The sequence below is a fragment of the Phacochoerus africanus genome, chromosome 2 (genome assembly GCF_016906955.1).
Source record: "Phacochoerus africanus isolate WHEZ1 chromosome 2, ROS_Pafr_v1, whole genome shotgun sequence".
NCBI classification, from domain to species: domain Eukaryota; kingdom Metazoa; phylum Chordata; class Mammalia; order Artiodactyla; family Suidae; genus Phacochoerus; species Phacochoerus africanus.
This window is the reverse complement of record NC_062545.1, coordinates 271,578,391-271,593,863: the sequence shown is the minus strand read 5'-3', so window position 1 is coordinate 271,593,863 and position 15,473 is coordinate 271,578,391. Positions and strand designations below refer to the sequence as shown.

The window sequence follows — 15,473 nt, the reverse complement described above, 5'->3', positions numbered from 1 at the left end:
GGATGCTTGGCCAGACTGTGTATCACCCTGAATGGAAAGTCCCCTTGCCAGAGGCCAAGGGACACAAAGCACAGGCCCTGGATCCAGACTACCTGGTTTTCAATCCCATCTATGCCATTACTATCTGTGTGGCCCACAGGGGAGCTCCTTAAACTTTCTGTGCCACAGTTTCTACATCTGCAAAGGGTGCAGCGGTGTTTGGCTCACGGGGTTTCTGTGAGGATACAGGGAACTCAGGCAGGTGAAGCTCCCAGCCTCAGTGAGCAGCAGGCAAATGGGAGCCGTCCTGCCATTCTGACGTCCCTGGATGAGCTGCCTGGTGTCAGCATCTGTTAGGGGCTGAGCTGTGTGCCCCCCCCCAAAGCACATATATTGAAGTCCTCACCTCCAGTGCTCCAGAATGCCACTGCATTGGGATATAAGGTCTTTAAAGAGGAAATCTGGTTCAAAAGGAAGTCGCCAGTCTGGGCCCTAAGCCAGGATGAACTGGTGTAACCTTATAAAGTGGAAGTTAGGGCACAGACACACACTGAGGGATGACGTGAGGACACCAGGAGAAGACGGTCACCTACAAGCCAGAGAGCGGCCTCGGGAGACACCAAGCCTGCCGAGACCTTGATCTTGGACTTCGGCCTCCAGAACCATGAGAAGATAAATTTCTCTGGTTAAGCTGGCTCCCCAGCCTGTGGCGCTTTGTTTCAGCAGCCCTGGCAAACTAACCCAGTGTCTCAGGAAGTGTTGCCTCCCCCTCACCACCATGCCCTGCTCTGATGAAACCGGTTTCTGCAGCTCCGAGCAGAGGCCACCCCTCTCGAGGGCGCCTGGGCTCTTCATGTGCTGGACCTCCGGGCACAGCACCATCTCTGATCTTCCCTTTAACACCTCCTGGCCTTTCCCACGCCTGCCTTCTCCTGAACTGTTCCCTCCACCTGGAATGCTCCCGTGACCCAGGTCTGCGTCTCTCAAACACTCCTCTTTCAAGGTCTGGCTCAAATAGCACGTCTTTCACCATGTGTCAGTTAACCCCCCCAGGATGTGGCATTATCTCAGAAAAGTAAGATGCTTTTTTGCCTCCAATATGGCAGCACAAGTCACATAATTACCACTGTTCACACTTGAGTCGCTCTGAGCCCCTGAGGACCTAGAGCTCTGAGACCCCGGCACCCAGGGACCAGGACAAGCCTCCAGGAACGTGGGGAGGAGTGGTGGGCAGGCCGGAGAGGACCCAGGCGAGAAGGCTCCCCACCTACCTCCAGGGTTCGAACGTGCGCCAGCATCTGTGGCAACCTCTGGACCTTGTTGTCACTGATGTCGAGGGTGCGTAAGCTCCGAAGCTCCCCCAGGGTGTCTGGAAGCTCCTTCAGCTTGTTGTCTGGAGAGACCCCAGTGGTGCAGCTCAGCACCCCAATGCCCTTTCCCCAGCTTCCCTCCTGACACCCGCCAGGACGTGGGGGAGGTGGGCGCCTCACTCTGAGCCTGGGGCGTGTGCCAGGTCCTGGAACCCGAGGCTCCCAGAGGAAGAACACGGCAGTGAGGGTGCAGTGACCTGGCCGCAAGTTCCCACTCCACCCCTGACTGGTGAGTGACAGGAAGACTGACTGGGGCTCCCTGGGCCCCAGTTTCCTCGTCTGTAAAAGGGGGACGATAACATCACTGGATGGGAATACTGAGGGAGTCCATGCGCTCACGCCCTTGCGGTGCTCTGCACAGTGCCGAGACACACTAAGTGCCCGGGAAACGGGCGCTGTCATCTGCATCATTTGCACATTAAAAATGGGTACTCTTGAGGCCAGGCCTTCTGTGCAGAAGGGCTAAAGGACAAGAAGAAGAAACGAAAGAGCCGGGGGGGAGGGTTGGAGGGGGCAGGCATTAGAACACTGGCCTGACCTACCAGCATGGCACTGGGCGGGTCCTGAGCAAGTCACTGCTCTCTGGGCCCTGTTTTCCTCACCTGTAAACTGGGGGTGAGACCGTCTCCCTCTCCTATGTCACAAACTTGTCACAAGACTGCGTCGCTTAGTGTAGGCTCTTTACTGGGTGGGGAGCGCTCCTGAGAACCACTCTCATGGCCACCCACTGTCCTGACGCAAATGAGGGGGTCTCGGGGCCTCGCTGTCATGTTCTGCATGGCCTGCCCTCCTCCCTGTAAGGCCCTGGCCGGGGCCCTCCAGATGTCCTGTCTCTGACCATGGGCCAACAGGAGATCAGAGGGTTTAGAGTGACACTTGGGGGTTGGCTGCCCTCGTGCCCCTGTGGCTGCCAGGCAAGTCAGCCCAGAGCCAACCGAGGGTCCCGCAGACAGGGCTTCCTGAACCCCTACCTTTCAGGTTGAGGGTCTGGAGCTGGATCAGGTTCCCGATGGAACGTGGGAGGGACGTCAGTTGATTCCTTTCCACATTTAAGACCTAAGAAAGAGGAAAATGTGACATGAGAACCCCACACACAGACAGCAGCATCTACCCTGCTTCAGGCCAGGTGTTATCTCAGGCACCACACACACGTCTTTATCTCCCGACATCCCTGTGAGGAAGATATGGATTATTACGATTCCATTTGAGAGATGGGGAAACTGAGGCTCAGGGCGGTGAAGTCATGGGTCCAAGAGAGCAAAGCCAGAATTTGAACCTGGGTCTTGCTGAAGTTGTATCATTTATGCTGACCACAAAATAGCCAGTAATGGCCCGTGATCGGAAGGGAGAAAAGAAGGGGACGAGCAGATTCGGGGACATGTGGGCTGCCATGGAGGATAAGCCATCTGGGCAGAGAGAAGAGCTGCATGGAGGGGCCTTGCTGCAGGTGGGGTGCAGAGAGCCAGAGGGTCTTAGGAGCTGAGGGCAGGCAGCCAAAGGAGAGGGCAGGGAGGAGGCTGGGGAGACAGCTGGGCCCAGTGTACAGGGCCTGATGGGGCCCAGGGAAGAGAAGAGATTTCCGTCCGAGTGCGAAGAAAAGCGTGTCTTCCTCCGGGAAACGCAGATGAAGCTAAGACCCGCCTCACAGAGCAGCTGGGAGGACTCGGCTGACAATGCAAGCGAAAAGCTTAGCTCTTAGCTCGCTGGCCTGGGGCGCAGGCAGCCTCCACAATGCAGGAGCTGCCACTGACAAGGAGCAGAAGTGGGACAGCGAGTCAGAGGGCGGAAGCCATCGTTCTGCAAAGGTAGACTCACTGGCTGAGTGCTTCTTCTGTCAAGTTGTGGACGCTCATGACGAAATCCCAAAAGCACATGCCAGAAATATGGCAGAGAGATGCCCGCAGCCCTGACGGCGCTGCTGACACCGTCACTGACATCTCAGCAGCAAAGGGGGAGGAGCCGGCACCAAGGGCAGCCCTGACTAGGGCTCGACCCGAACATTCCAAGTCTGGGTGGCTGCAATGTCTTACTCAGGTGGTCAGAGGTGAGTTTTCTGGTTCCTGCAGCCATACCTGGAGGGCTGTCAGCTGCCCTATATCGTCAGGAAGGGCTGTCAGCTGGTTATCATGAAGGTCCAGAACCTGCGGGAAGGAATCAAGTTTAATACCCAAATGCCATCAACTGAGAAAGCCCCTCTGCGTTCAGTGGTGGGGGTGGGGCGCCCTCACAGCTCTCGTGTTGAAAATGGGAGCACTCAACCCTCAGCCTCAAACAGCTGGTCATTCCATCTCATCTTTTACTTTTCTGCTTTTTTTTTTTTTTCTTAAGGCTGCACCTGGGAGTTCCCGTCGTGGCACAGCAGAAAGGAATCCAACTATGAACCATGAGGTTGCAGGTTCGATCCCTGGCCTTGCTCCGTGGGTTAAGGATCCGGCATTGCCATGAGCTGTGGTGTAGCTCACAGATGCGGCTCGGATCTGGCGTGGCTGTGGCTGTGGTGTAAGCCAGTGGCTACAACTCCGATTAGACCCCTAGACTGGGAACCTCCCTAGGCCGTGGGTTCGGCCCTAAAAAAGACGAAAACCAAAAAACAACAAAAAAAAACCCCAAAAAGGCTGCACTCACAGCACATGGCGCTTTCCAGGCTAAGGGTCTAATCAGAGCTGCAGGTGCCTGTCTATTACCATAGTTACAGCAAAGTGGGATCCGAGCCACATCTGCAATCTATGCCACAGTTCATGGCAATACCATTGAACAAGGCCAGGGATTGAACCCAAGTCCTCATGGATACTAGTTGGGGTTTTAACCCTCTGAGCCACAACAGGAACTCCCATCTCATTTCCTTTTAAAAAAATCTTATACCATTTCATACATTTAGTCATCAAATATGTATTTTTACTGTTGAGTGAAAAAAATATAAAATGGTATGCACAGATATTCATGTCAAAAGAAAAAATTCCTTCTAGTGTAAATACAGACTTGCACAGTAAGACTACCAAATATGCTATAAAATATTGATAGTGGTTCCCTAAAGCGTGAAATTACGTTTTTCTCTGTGCTTAACTGAATTCGCTAACATTTTTAACAATGAAAATGAACAAGAAAGGCAAAGAATATGTTATATGTGTCCATATGTAGGGACACATATAATAGGCACGTATGTGAAATATGAATATATGTGAATATAAACTTTTTTTGTCTTTTTTGCCTTTTTCTAGGGCCACACCCCCGGCACATGGAGGTTCCCAGGCTAGGGGTCTAATTGGAGCTGTAGCTGCCAAGCCTACACCGGAGCCACAGCAACACCAGATCTGAGCCGCATCTGCGACCTACACCACAGCTCATGGCAACGCCGGATCCTTAACCCACTGAGCGAGGCCAGGGATTGAACCTGCAATCTCACGGTTCCTAGTTGGATTCCTTTCCTCTGCACCATGACGGGAACTTCAGTATGAGCATTTTTAAAGTTATCTTTTTTCTGATTATAAAGATAATACACATTGAACGAGAACAATAAAGAGGAGTAAAAACTACCCAAATCCCTGTGCTCCAGCGTTAACCACAAAAACTTTGATGCCTACGCTCCCAGTCTTTTCTCCACGTGCTCACATGGAACAATCCTGGGGTTGTCTATGCCTCACGTGTACTGTGAATCCGGCCCAGACCCAGTCCTAGGGAGCCGACAGTCAGGAGGGAGCAGCACCCCCTCACCGAGCTTTCACACACAATGCCCGGCATCCCTCCTGTCCTTCCTGTTTGGGCTCATCGGTCTCCCTGTTCTCTGCGGGCTTGCTTGCCATGGGCTTTCCGTTTGCCTTTCGACCTAGCGAGCAGGCTCCCTGAGGTCAGGCCTGCGGCTGGCTCTCTTTGCGACCCTGCCCCACACAACGCACCGACGAGGTGCCCCCTAAACCATGCCAGTCACACCCCACAGTCGCTGTGACATTAGGCACGTCTGGCATGAACCTCGACAGACGAGGTGGGAGGGGAGTGGGGATGCTTGGCCGCCACCTGGAATGCCATGCAGAGGCCCCGACGCCTGGGCCAAGGGCTGCCGTACCTTGATGGTTGCGAGACTCAGGAGGCTGCAGGATTTAGGAAGCAGGGAAGTGAGGTGATTTGTGTGGACAATCAACACCTGTGCGGAAAAGATTTTCGACGCATTAGGCTGAGGAAGGGCGGCAGGTAGGAGGGCTGGAGGCCAGGCAGCCAGGTCAGCACAGGACGCGGGTGGTCCTGCCCACCCGGCCCAGCTCTCCGCTCTTCCAGACATCACAAAGGGGATGTGGTGCAGAAGCACGGGGTCTCCAACTGTGGAACCAGATGACCTTAAAATCTGCAACTTCAAGGGTGAAGGGGAATTTAAAAGTCTAATTCTACCTTCCGTCCCAAGAACAGAACCCGTGCGGCTGTCCCGATCTTAACCTCCCTCAGCTGCAGTGTCTTCTCGTGGAAAATAGAGACTAATAAACTCCTGCCTCCGAGGGCTGCCACTGCTGGTTAACAAGCTAGCGGACAAAAGCACGCAGCCCAGCCGGCCGCGTGGGCCGGGGCTCAGTCATCAGCTGCTGTTTTTGTCAGGCACCGACCCTTGCATGGAGATTTCCAGCATCAAGGAGCTCCCTAGTCTGTGGGTGTGGGATGCATTTTACCTCCTTCATGTAGATACTTCACTTAGAACACTCTTACCCATCTGCACTCAAGGCTGCAATATCTTTCTGAAAAATCTTTAATCTTCCCTGAATGACCAGAAGGAGATGAGTGTGGGTTTCATTACTCCTAACAATGACGATACTCAGAGGCTACCGTGTAGCAGGCATTATACTCGGTGTATTTTTATCTCTAACCACCTACCTACCTACCATCTCTCATTTAATTCTCACAAAAGCTTTGTGAGAGTAGAAAAGGAAAGTCGTTTCGCAGATGAAGAAACTGAGAGGTAAGAGTCTGAGGAAATTGCCTAAGGCAGGAGGGGGCAAAGCCAGGATGGCACCCACACCCGCCCAGGGCCAGAGCTTACTCTCCTGTGAACACACCTGCTGCAGGCTGAAGGTGTGCAATGCGGGGAGAAGCGGGAGCATCTACGCCAGGAAAACAACTCCTAAAATTCCCACCCGATTTCAAATAAGCAAACCCGCAAGAAACAATTCTCTGAAAATGAAGACCCGTCTCACCTTCTTCTGCAGAACTTTGCATGTTGCAAAAGCCCCAGATGGAATCTAAGATAAGACAAAGAAGAATCAGTGTCTCCCCTCCTGCCTGCGTTGGGTTTTTTTTAGGAATTTGTTTTATTTTATTCATGTGATTAATTTTCTTTCCTTTTTTAAAAAATTATTTCCCGAATATAATTTTTTTTTCTACTGTACAGCATGGTGACCCGGTTACACATAAAGTACACCTACTATTTTCGCACATTAGCATGCTCCATCATGAGTGACTAGACATAGTTCCCAATCCCAAAGAGAGTAGTCTGCGTCTATCAACCCCAAGCTCCCCATCCACCCCACTCCCTCCCGCTCCCTCTTGGCAACCATCTCCTGCCAGTTTTTAACTTGTTTTCCGAGTGGGGCTAGGGGGAGGGAGAGGTGGGGTGGGAGGTGAACAAGTGCTAAGCCCAGGGGAGGCTGGGGAGGAGGCTGCTCTGAGTGGTTGTCTCCCTTCCAATCAGCTATCGGGTGACTGCCCCGCCCACACACCCCATCCCCATGCCCATCATGACCTCTTTGAGGGGCAAGAGAAAGCTCTCTGGTGCTTTGCAGAGAACCTCAGGCTCTCCCTGAACCCGAGCAACCTGTGGGTACATTTTCTAGACTCCTTGACTCTTAAAGACTATGTTGAGGCCAAAAGATCATCTCAATTCTTTCAGACAAGAAAAAAATCTGAGGAAACATCTCTTGATTATTGCTTCTGGCTTTTTTGGGGGGGGTGGGGGCTTGACCTTGGCATGCAGAAGTTCCCCGGCCAGGGATCAAACCCGAGCCAGAGCAGTGACAACTCCGAGTTCTTAACCACTAGGTCCCAGGGAACTCTGCTTCTGGCTTTTTAAAAGCCCCAGTCCACATCTGTCCTTTTTGGGCAAAGTGATCCAAGAGAGAAGGGCAGATACAAATTCTCAGCCAGAACACCACCCTAGTTACCTCTGAGAGCTCACAGTTAGAGATGTCAAGAATGTCATCTGCCCCAGCTTCTTTTGCCTAAAGAGAAAAGAATTTACAAAAAGTGTTCAAACAAAACATCCTTGCCAAGGGGACAAACCAGGCAAAGAAACACAGGATTAATTGGCTTGCAGGAATCATGGAAGTCATCTGGTTCAAGTGGTCCATTTTGCAAGTGGACCAATGACCCCTGCTTTAACGGGCCTTGAGGTCCAGCAGGGAAGAGCCGATGAACCAGTAATGACAAGTGTGATCCATCCACGGAGGGGAGGGCAGTGTGGAGCCCTGTTTCTTGGGGCAGAGGTGGAGGTGGGGATGGACTCAGAGGACACCTGCTTTCCCTCACCAGACACATCTGATACTCCAGGCGTTTCCGAGCCTCCTCACTGGGTTTCCGCTTCCGGAAAAAGAGTGGCATCCTTCCTTTTTTCCCAGAGCAATCTTCACAGCACTAGGGCATAGGAGAGAAGGTAGGGCCTGGGGAATCTGTCACAGCCACCCAACACTCAGGCCAGGCAGCACAGTAACACAGAGCATTAGCTGATCTGCTGGAGTCTAAGTTCCCTGAGGGCAGGGCTGTGTCCTTGTCGACCATCCATCTGGGCCCAGAGCCTGGCACAGAGGGCTTCAATACCTCTTGTTCCCCTGGTTCTTTGTTAACAAAACAATAAGCAGCAGGAGGGGGAAAGAGCACAAAGGCAAGCCAGGAGACGTAGGTTCAAGCCCCCATTTGCCCCTGACCCACTGTGAGACCCTGGCATACCCTCTCCCCATTCTGAGCCCCCATCTCTTTTTCATGTTAGACAAGGGGGTTGACCTGAAGAAGTTTCCTCAGGTCCTTTCCAACGATGCTCTTTGATGGCTCTAACAGACTCTGCTGATGAATCATTTCTAGCCCTCAAAGAGTATCAGAGTAGCATCAGCAAATCAGAGATGGCATGGCTTTAGCCATCCCTAACCTTGACCTTGGCCTACAGCCTAACCAAAGAGATTTCTAAGCTAAAAAAAAACCTCAAAAGCAAGGAGTTCCCATTGTGGCACAGCAGAAACGAATTCAACTAGTATGGCTCAGTGGGTCAGGGATCTGGCGTTGCTGTGGCTGTGGTGTAGGCTAGCAGCTGCAGCTCCAATTTGACCCCTGGTCTGGGAACTTCCATATGCCGCACATGCAGCCCTAAAAAAAAGCAAAAACGAAAACAAACAAACAAAAAAACCCCACACACACTTCAAAAGCAATCTTCGAGCACCTGACCACTCTTGCAGTTATTATTCCATTTGATTTTCACCACAGCTTTCTTCAGAGCAATGAAACTGCTGCTCATCAAGTTCAGTGGTCTGGTTATATAGCCCAGACTGCAGCGAAACCGGTCTGAAACTCTGTTCTTTCAAATCCTGATCATGTGGAGTTTGCTCAACTCCTTGATGCTTAAATGACTTAGCATACACTAAGTGCACTGCCCTAAATTCAGAAGCCAGGTGCTCACTGGCTGCCCAGTATCAGAAAATAACAGCACCTGGAGTTCCTGCTGTGGCACTATGGGAGTGGTGGCAGTCTCTGCAGCACCAGGAGGCAGGTTCAATCCCTGGCCCTGGTGCAGTGGGTTAAAGGATCTGGCTCGGCTTGGATCTGATCCCTGGCCCAGGAACTCCATATGCTATGAGGCGGCCAACAAAGAAAAAAAAAAAGAGAGAGAAAACAGTGCACTTGACATGGGAAATGGATGGGCCAGGAAGTGATCATCCAGGGAAGCTTATGGTTAACAGTATGGGCTTTGGGATGAAATATAATTGTTTTTTTTCTTTCTTTTTTAAAACTGGTTTTGAACCCCAGATCTGTTACCCATCATCATGTTCCCTTGGTTTACCTCTCTGAGCCTCAATTTCCTCATCTGTAAAGTGTGAATAATAACGTCACCCACACCTGGTCCTATATGGATGCAGCGATTTCAGATATGTAAAGCCCACAGCACAGTACCTGGCACATAATCAGTGCCGCATAGCACCACACATCTAACATTTATTCAGGGCCTACTCTAGTTTAAGGAGCTAGGGAGACAGGGGCTAGGAATGAGATGCAGTTGAAGAAGACATACACCCAGTTCTCAGCAGGAGGGCGGGGACCATAGGTCTCCGCCCCTGGCCTGGGCTATCTGGGGAGCCGGCCAAGCTTGCAGAGCTGGCTCAGGCCCTTCACCCCACCTGTCTTCAGGGATGGAGAATACTCTAAGAGCCCTCCCCACCTCCCCCAGATGACCAGCTCTGACCGTCTGCTCCCCAGCGACTAAGCCTCCCTTCCCTCCTGCTCTTCCCACATCCTCCCCAATGGCCATCTCTCCTCCATCCCTCCTAAAAGATCAGCTCTTCCAGATCTGCTCCCCATGTCCACCTCTCATCCATCCCCTCCCCCGACGTCCAACCCAGATGGGAAGAGCCACACCCATCCTTCCTGGCTGGAGTGGGCAGTGCCCAACCTTGCTTTGCGGGTAGACAGGTCCCCGACGTTCGTTCCCTCGGGTGGATCTGCAAGCAGGGCGCTCCTTCCTAGGGCTTAGTCATGGACGTGGGGTGGCAGACCACCCGGTACGGGCCGACAGGATCGGAGTCTGGTCTCCTCCAAAAGCAAGAACTGGGGCAGAATCTCAGAAAGTCATGCAGACCAGGATGACGAAGTCAGAGACCAAGACCGCAGAGTCCTAGAATCAAGAGCTGGACCGGATTTAGACTCGGAATAAAACTGTTTTGATAGCTAAAATACATACACAATGAAGGACACTGAAGGGGGTCTGGGATCACTGTAGCCGTGGGCTCTGGGAATGAGAGTGCGGACCTTCAAGAGAGGGGCGGGGCTCTGGGGCTGGGTGACAGGGACTCTGGGGTGACCCTCACGATAAGGAAGAATGGGGAATAGCGGGGGCTGGAGTCTCGAGAGCAGCCCTCTGTTGTCTACCTCCCCCAGGAGAACTGCCCCGCTTCCGACCCCCTAGCTGCAGCTCACCGCGGTGCCTGGTTCTCTAGCCGTCAGTCTCAGGTTCCTGCCCACAAGCAATATGGCTGCAAGGGCGTCGCTGGAAGGCTGGGCGGAGACAGGAGTTCTCGCGAGAGCCGCGCTTTCAGGCCTATATCCGGCGTAATCGGCCAGGCTTCCGGTCTTTCGGCTTTCGGCTCGGAGGAGGCCACGGTGCAACTTTCTTCGGTCGTCCCGAATCCGGGTTCATCCGACACCAGCCGCCTCCACCATGCCGCCTAAGTTCGACCCCAACGAGATCAAAGTCGGTGCGTGCTTTAGATGTGGCCGGGACTGCGGGATGGAGCATCCGTCCCCGCTTACCGTCCGACCTGCGGCCCCCGCCGCAATTGCCTTTCCCGTGTCGGGCTTAAGAGCCGCTGCCTCTTAGGGGCCCGCCCTCTGGTGTTTCGTTCAGGGCGCTGTGCGGTCCTGGCCGAGTCTTACTCTGGGCCTCAGCTTCCCCACGTGTAAATGGGGAGGGAGGCCCGGACGACCTATGGCGGCTTTGAGACAGCCCACACGCCTTAGGGTAAGGTTTTGTCTCTGGGTGCTTCCCTCTAGGCTGGGATGGCCGGACGCCGGGGTGGCCTCCACCCAAGCCCGGTGTGGGCCGCGGTAGCGGCAGCCAGGACCGAAGGCTGCTGCCCCACGTGGCGCTTGGGCCGGTCCACGCCTGGGGGGAGGTGTGTCCTGCCTCGGTCCTCGCTGAGGTTCTCGGTGCTCTTCTGAGAAGAGGCAGAGGGTGGCGAGGCCAGGCCCGGAAAGATGCGGGGAGAAGGCTGTGGCTTCGGGCGCCCCCTCCGCAGGCACTAACACGTTCTTTCTCTCAGTGTATCTGAGATGCACCGGTGGAGAAGTCGGGGCTACATCTGCCCTGGCCCCCAAGATCGGCCCCCTGGGTCTGGTGAGTCATCCCCGTAGACGGGCGGTTCTCAGGAGAACAGAGTTAGCCTCTGGCTTGTGCAAACGCATTTGTGTCTGAGGTGCCATTGACGTTGAGAGATTGCCATCCCCGACTAGGCCTGGGAGCCGCTAAACTGGCACTAGCTGCTCTAGAAAGGCTCTGTGTGAAAATGGAACCTAGTACCCTGAACTGGTAACTTCTCAGGGTCTCCTAACTGCCGACCTTAGAGCACCTGAGGAATGGGGATAGGGAAGCCCCTGGGCCAGAGCTTGAATCTGAGCCGCAGCTGGGACCTCCCCCAGGGGGCTGAGGATGGAACCGCTGCCATTGCATATTCTTAACACACTGCCACAGCGGGAACTCAAGGTCTCCTGGTGATTAAAATGTATTAGTTTAAAATGCCCGCATTACCACATTGGTCCTTAGGAGAGGGCAGTTAGGTGAGGGACCTGGCCCAGTTGCGGCCTTGAGCCTGCAGTTTACAGCCCTGGAGATATTTCACCCCAGCCTCAATTTTTACCAATCTGTATTGTGATGAGCCATGCCTTGACTGGGTAAGCACAATTAAACAAACCTGACTTTTGCCTGCCTGGTCAAGCATGCAGCATTCTTGGGTCCTGCCACACGAGAAGGACTAGGCAGGTTTTCAGACTGGGTAGATTTAGGGCACAGTGTGAGTATACACTTTTCTTTCTGCAGTCTCCAAAAAAGGTTGGTGATGACATCGCCAAGGCAACTGGTGATTGGAAGGGTCTGAGAATTACAGTGAAACTGACCATTCAGAACAGACAAGCCCAGGTACTTGGTTTGAGGGAGGGTGGAGGCAGGGGTTCCTGGGTGGAAGGGTTTTGCGGTATGATCGCCTGCCACCAGTGGTAAACTAATTGCATTTAATCTGTGGGGGAGGCATTTGAGGCGTGTGGAGATTTCCAAGTAAATCTGAGCTGTAGCTTCTGGCTTACGCCACAGCAATGCTAGATCCTTAACCCATTGAGGGAGGCCAGGGATTGAACCTGCATCCTCAATGATTCGTTTCCTCTGAGCCACGACGGAAACTCTGGGACGGCCTTTTTGAGGGTGTGGGTCACGTTAACTTGAGACATTGGGCAAATCATACAACGTCTCCCTTCAGGTTGTGCAAGTTACCTGAACATACAGTAAATCTGGTGTCAGGCTCATGGCCTCTGAGAGCCAAGGTGCATGGTAGTAGTGGTTCTCGCTGGAGGGTTGCACAGGGCTTATTCACATTGTGAATCTCTCCTGCAGATAGAGGTGGTACCTTCTGCCTCTGCCCTGATCATCAAAGCTCTAAAGGAACCGCCAAGAGACAGAAAGAAGCAGAAAAACAGTGAGTGGCTTTTTCCCTGGTAATTTGTGGGTGGTATCTTGTGTATCTTTGTCTGTGCCTGACAGCTGCACGTGCTCCCTTGAGTGAACTCCAGGGAAGGTACGGGTGTTTGATGTTAAGCTGTCTCAGAGGCAGGCAAGAAGTGCCATGTGGCTCCCCAGTCCCTTGGATGGAATAGAACTTGTTCAGCCCTTGCAGGAGGGAAGTGTCAGTATGCAAAGTGAAGAAGATAACCAGTAAACAGGAAAAACCAGCTGTCCACCTGGATGACAGACACTATGGACAGCTTTAACCAGCCTCAGTCACTTCACCTTGTCTTTCTTCCACCTCAAAACATAGTCCCTTTCTTATAAGGCTAGCAAAGACTTGACTTTGTTCCTAGCCACCCGCCACTGCACCTGACCAGTTTTCTGTTGGCTGGTGCAATCCAGTGGTGAGCTGATATTAAACCCCAGCTTAGGAAACAGGGTTGTTCTTCATGTGGATGACTCTGTGCCGAAAGCATGGGGACAGCTTGGGAATGGGTGAGGGGGGACTAGCTGGTCTGCTCTGGCCTCAGGTGGTAAGAGCTTTTGCTGTTTTGTCTTTCCTGCAGTTAAGCACAGTGGAAACATCACTTTTGATGAGATTGTCAACATTGCCCGGCAGATGCGGCACCGCTCTTTAGCTAGAGAGCTTTCTGGTAAGAGCAGGACAAATGGAGCCACCTTAATTGTTTGGGACGTTTAAGACCTGAAATTGGGGTATAGGATCTTCTGGGTTTGAAGGAATAGATTTAAAATTATGGATTATATTATATAGTTTAAAATGATGGGTATATTTATTTAATTTGGGCATCAAGGGACGGTGAACACCTTGGATTATGAGCCTTTAAATATTATGGAGTTATGAATTTTGGAGTAGCAGTGATACTGTTCCTCTATTCCACAAAATAGTTATTCCTTTCCTTGCCCATATTTCCCCACTGGTATCTGAGGATTGTGAGCGACTGATACAGCCTCTGAAGCTGCCTTTTCTTAATCACAGGAACCATTAAAGAGATCCTGGGGACCGCTCAGTCTGTGGGATGCAATGTTGATGGCCGCCACCCTCATGACATCATAGATGACATCAACAGTGGTGCAGTGGAATGCCCAGCTGTAAGTGACTTCTGCATTGGTTTCACTTGCTTAAAACCAGGGGAGTTGGAGGGGGAAGCTAAAATTGTCTGGAGGTAAGGTAGAAAATTGTAGCAATGCTTGATAATGGGGTTGAGTGATACTTATTTTGTCCTATTACTGAGAGGTTTTCTTTTTCTCTTTCCACAGAGCTAAGAACTGCAAAGAAAAATAAAGATTATTTGACAACTAATGGGCTTTTTGTTGTGGCCTCTTCCTTTGTGGGGAGTTGGGGGAGGGAAGCCTTTGGGGCAAGGTGATGGGCCCTGTTGATGAAGTAGCTGTCTGGGTAACAAGTTCCTTGGGGACAACAGATTTCTGTCCTTTACTATGGGACTAGCTCAGAAAATGCTTATAAAGGAAGGCCTTGTAGACACATTCATGAAGCACCTCAAAAAAAAATTCTTGGTCAGAAAGCTTGGGGAGTGCCTACTGTGGCCAATGGGTTAAGAATCCAACTGCAGTGGCTTCAATCCCTGTCGCTGTGCAGTAGGTTGAAGAATCTGGTATTGCTGCAGCTCAGATTCAGACCCTGGCTCAGAGACTTCTATATATCATGTGAGGGGTGCAGTAAAAATAAACACTTGTTCAGCAAGAAGCTCTAAATCCCAAACCAGTTGGTGGGAGGCCCATACCCAGGCTTTGCTACCCATTCCGGTTTACAGCTGGGGTTCAGAACCACTAATGGGACAACCAAGGAACATAACTTTCATATGAGACTTCGATCCCAGGTTAATGTGAAACAAGGTTCAAGTCTTCTGTAGCTAATAGCAGCTCCTAGCCCCACTGTGGTTTGCTTTAAACTTCACCATCAGGCTTCTCATGAATGCTTTTGCCCTTCCCTTAGGTTCCTTTTGATTTTCTAGAGCTCATCACTGGCTTTCACCTTATTTTATGTGCAATGAGTAAACCACAAACATTTGGGCACTGGGACAAAAGCTGTATCTTGACGTACCACCTGGAAGGTCTTCTGGGCACTAGCCTAAAGGGGGTTAGGAATCGTGGCCCCAAGAACTTAATTTCCCTGCTGTTAGTGGAAAGGACTACTTGAGATCTCTGGAGTAAGGAACATTCCAGGACCAAGGAATCCAAGGCCTTGGGTGATGGTTGTACAACCAATCTGCCTTTAAAGTAGACCAGTAATGGAGTCTAAAGTCAAGCTTACCTCACCCAAAATTAGGTTAGCTCACAGACGTTTACGAGTGCAGAGATGAGATCTATACCAGCTGCACACACCGAAGAGACAGCTAAAGAGCTTGATCTAAAAGGCTCAGCTGTTGGGAACAGGGGAAAATAAAAATGAAAGCCTGGCTGCCATCAGATTACCCCAATCTTGTTAGCCCTCCCTCATGGACTCCATGGAATTCCATTAGCTTCCTCTTGCACCCTCAATCTCCCTTATTCTTGATAGCAATAACCACAACAGAGTACTAGAATGGCTCACCAAAGTACAGACTGCATGCAGCTGGGTCTAGATTCAGCATTAGGAAGTGAACATCCCTTCCCCATTCTAGTAACAATTTACCCTAGAACCCCTTTCCCCATTTGAATTT

General features: G+C 51.8%; 2 protein-coding genes and 1 non-coding gene across 11 annotated transcripts in view; 2 read left to right on the top strand and 1 right to left on the bottom strand.

The window, feature by feature from the left end:
- The window catches only part of LRSAM1 (leucine rich repeat and sterile alpha motif containing 1), a 44,284-nt gene extending 33,644 nt beyond the window's left edge, over window positions 1-10,640 (bottom strand). For 7 of the 9 annotated variants that reach the window (XM_047768451.1, XM_047768453.1, XM_047768454.1 and 4 more), the window contains exons 1-9: window positions 10,500-10,640; window positions 9,976-10,197; window positions 7,851-7,955; window positions 7,487-7,543; window positions 6,524-6,568; window positions 5,410-5,487; window positions 3,422-3,490; window positions 2,321-2,405; window positions 1,251-1,372 (exon numbers count right to left, since the gene is read on the bottom strand). In XM_047768451.1, coding sequence (XP_047624407.1) covers window positions 1,251-1,372; window positions 2,321-2,405; window positions 3,422-3,490; window positions 5,410-5,487; window positions 6,524-6,568; window positions 7,487-7,543; window positions 7,851-7,922 — 528 coding nt within the window. In that variant the 5' untranslated portion in view covers window positions 7,923-7,955; window positions 9,976-10,197; window positions 10,500-10,640. The other 2 variants (XM_047768448.1, XM_047768456.1) reach the window with 2 other exon arrangements.
- On the top strand, window positions 10,619-14,113 carry RPL12 (ribosomal protein L12). The gene is made up of 7 exons (XM_047768462.1): window positions 10,619-10,777; window positions 11,342-11,415; window positions 12,115-12,213; window positions 12,682-12,763; window positions 13,359-13,445; window positions 13,790-13,902; window positions 14,071-14,113. The coding sequence occupies exons 1-7, from the start codon at window positions 10,741-10,743 to the stop codon at window positions 14,074-14,076; spliced, it is 498 nt and encodes a 165-aa protein (XP_047624418.1). The 5' UTR covers window positions 10,619-10,740; the 3' UTR covers window positions 14,077-14,113.
- LOC125121752 (small nucleolar RNA SNORA65) lies at window positions 13,149-13,278 on the top strand. The gene has a single exon (XR_007133616.1). It is a non-coding gene; the product is annotated as a small nucleolar RNA SNORA65 (small nucleolar RNA).
- Window positions 14,114-15,473: the final 1,360 nt, after the last annotated feature.

Excerpts from the sequence above, each read along its gene's own strand:
- RPL12 (XM_047768462.1), top strand. The coding sequence starts at position 10,741 with ATGCCGCCTAAGTTCGACCCCAACGAGATCAAAGTCG. Across the intron at positions 10,778-11,341 it reads CCCCAACGAGATCAAAGTCG|TGTATCTGAGATGCACCGGT; the intron begins GTGCGTGCTTTA and ends TCTTTCTCTCAG. Across the intron at positions 12,764-13,358 it reads CAGAAAGAAGCAGAAAAACA|TTAAGCACAGTGGAAACATC; the intron begins GTGAGTGGCTTT and ends TCTTTCCTGCAG.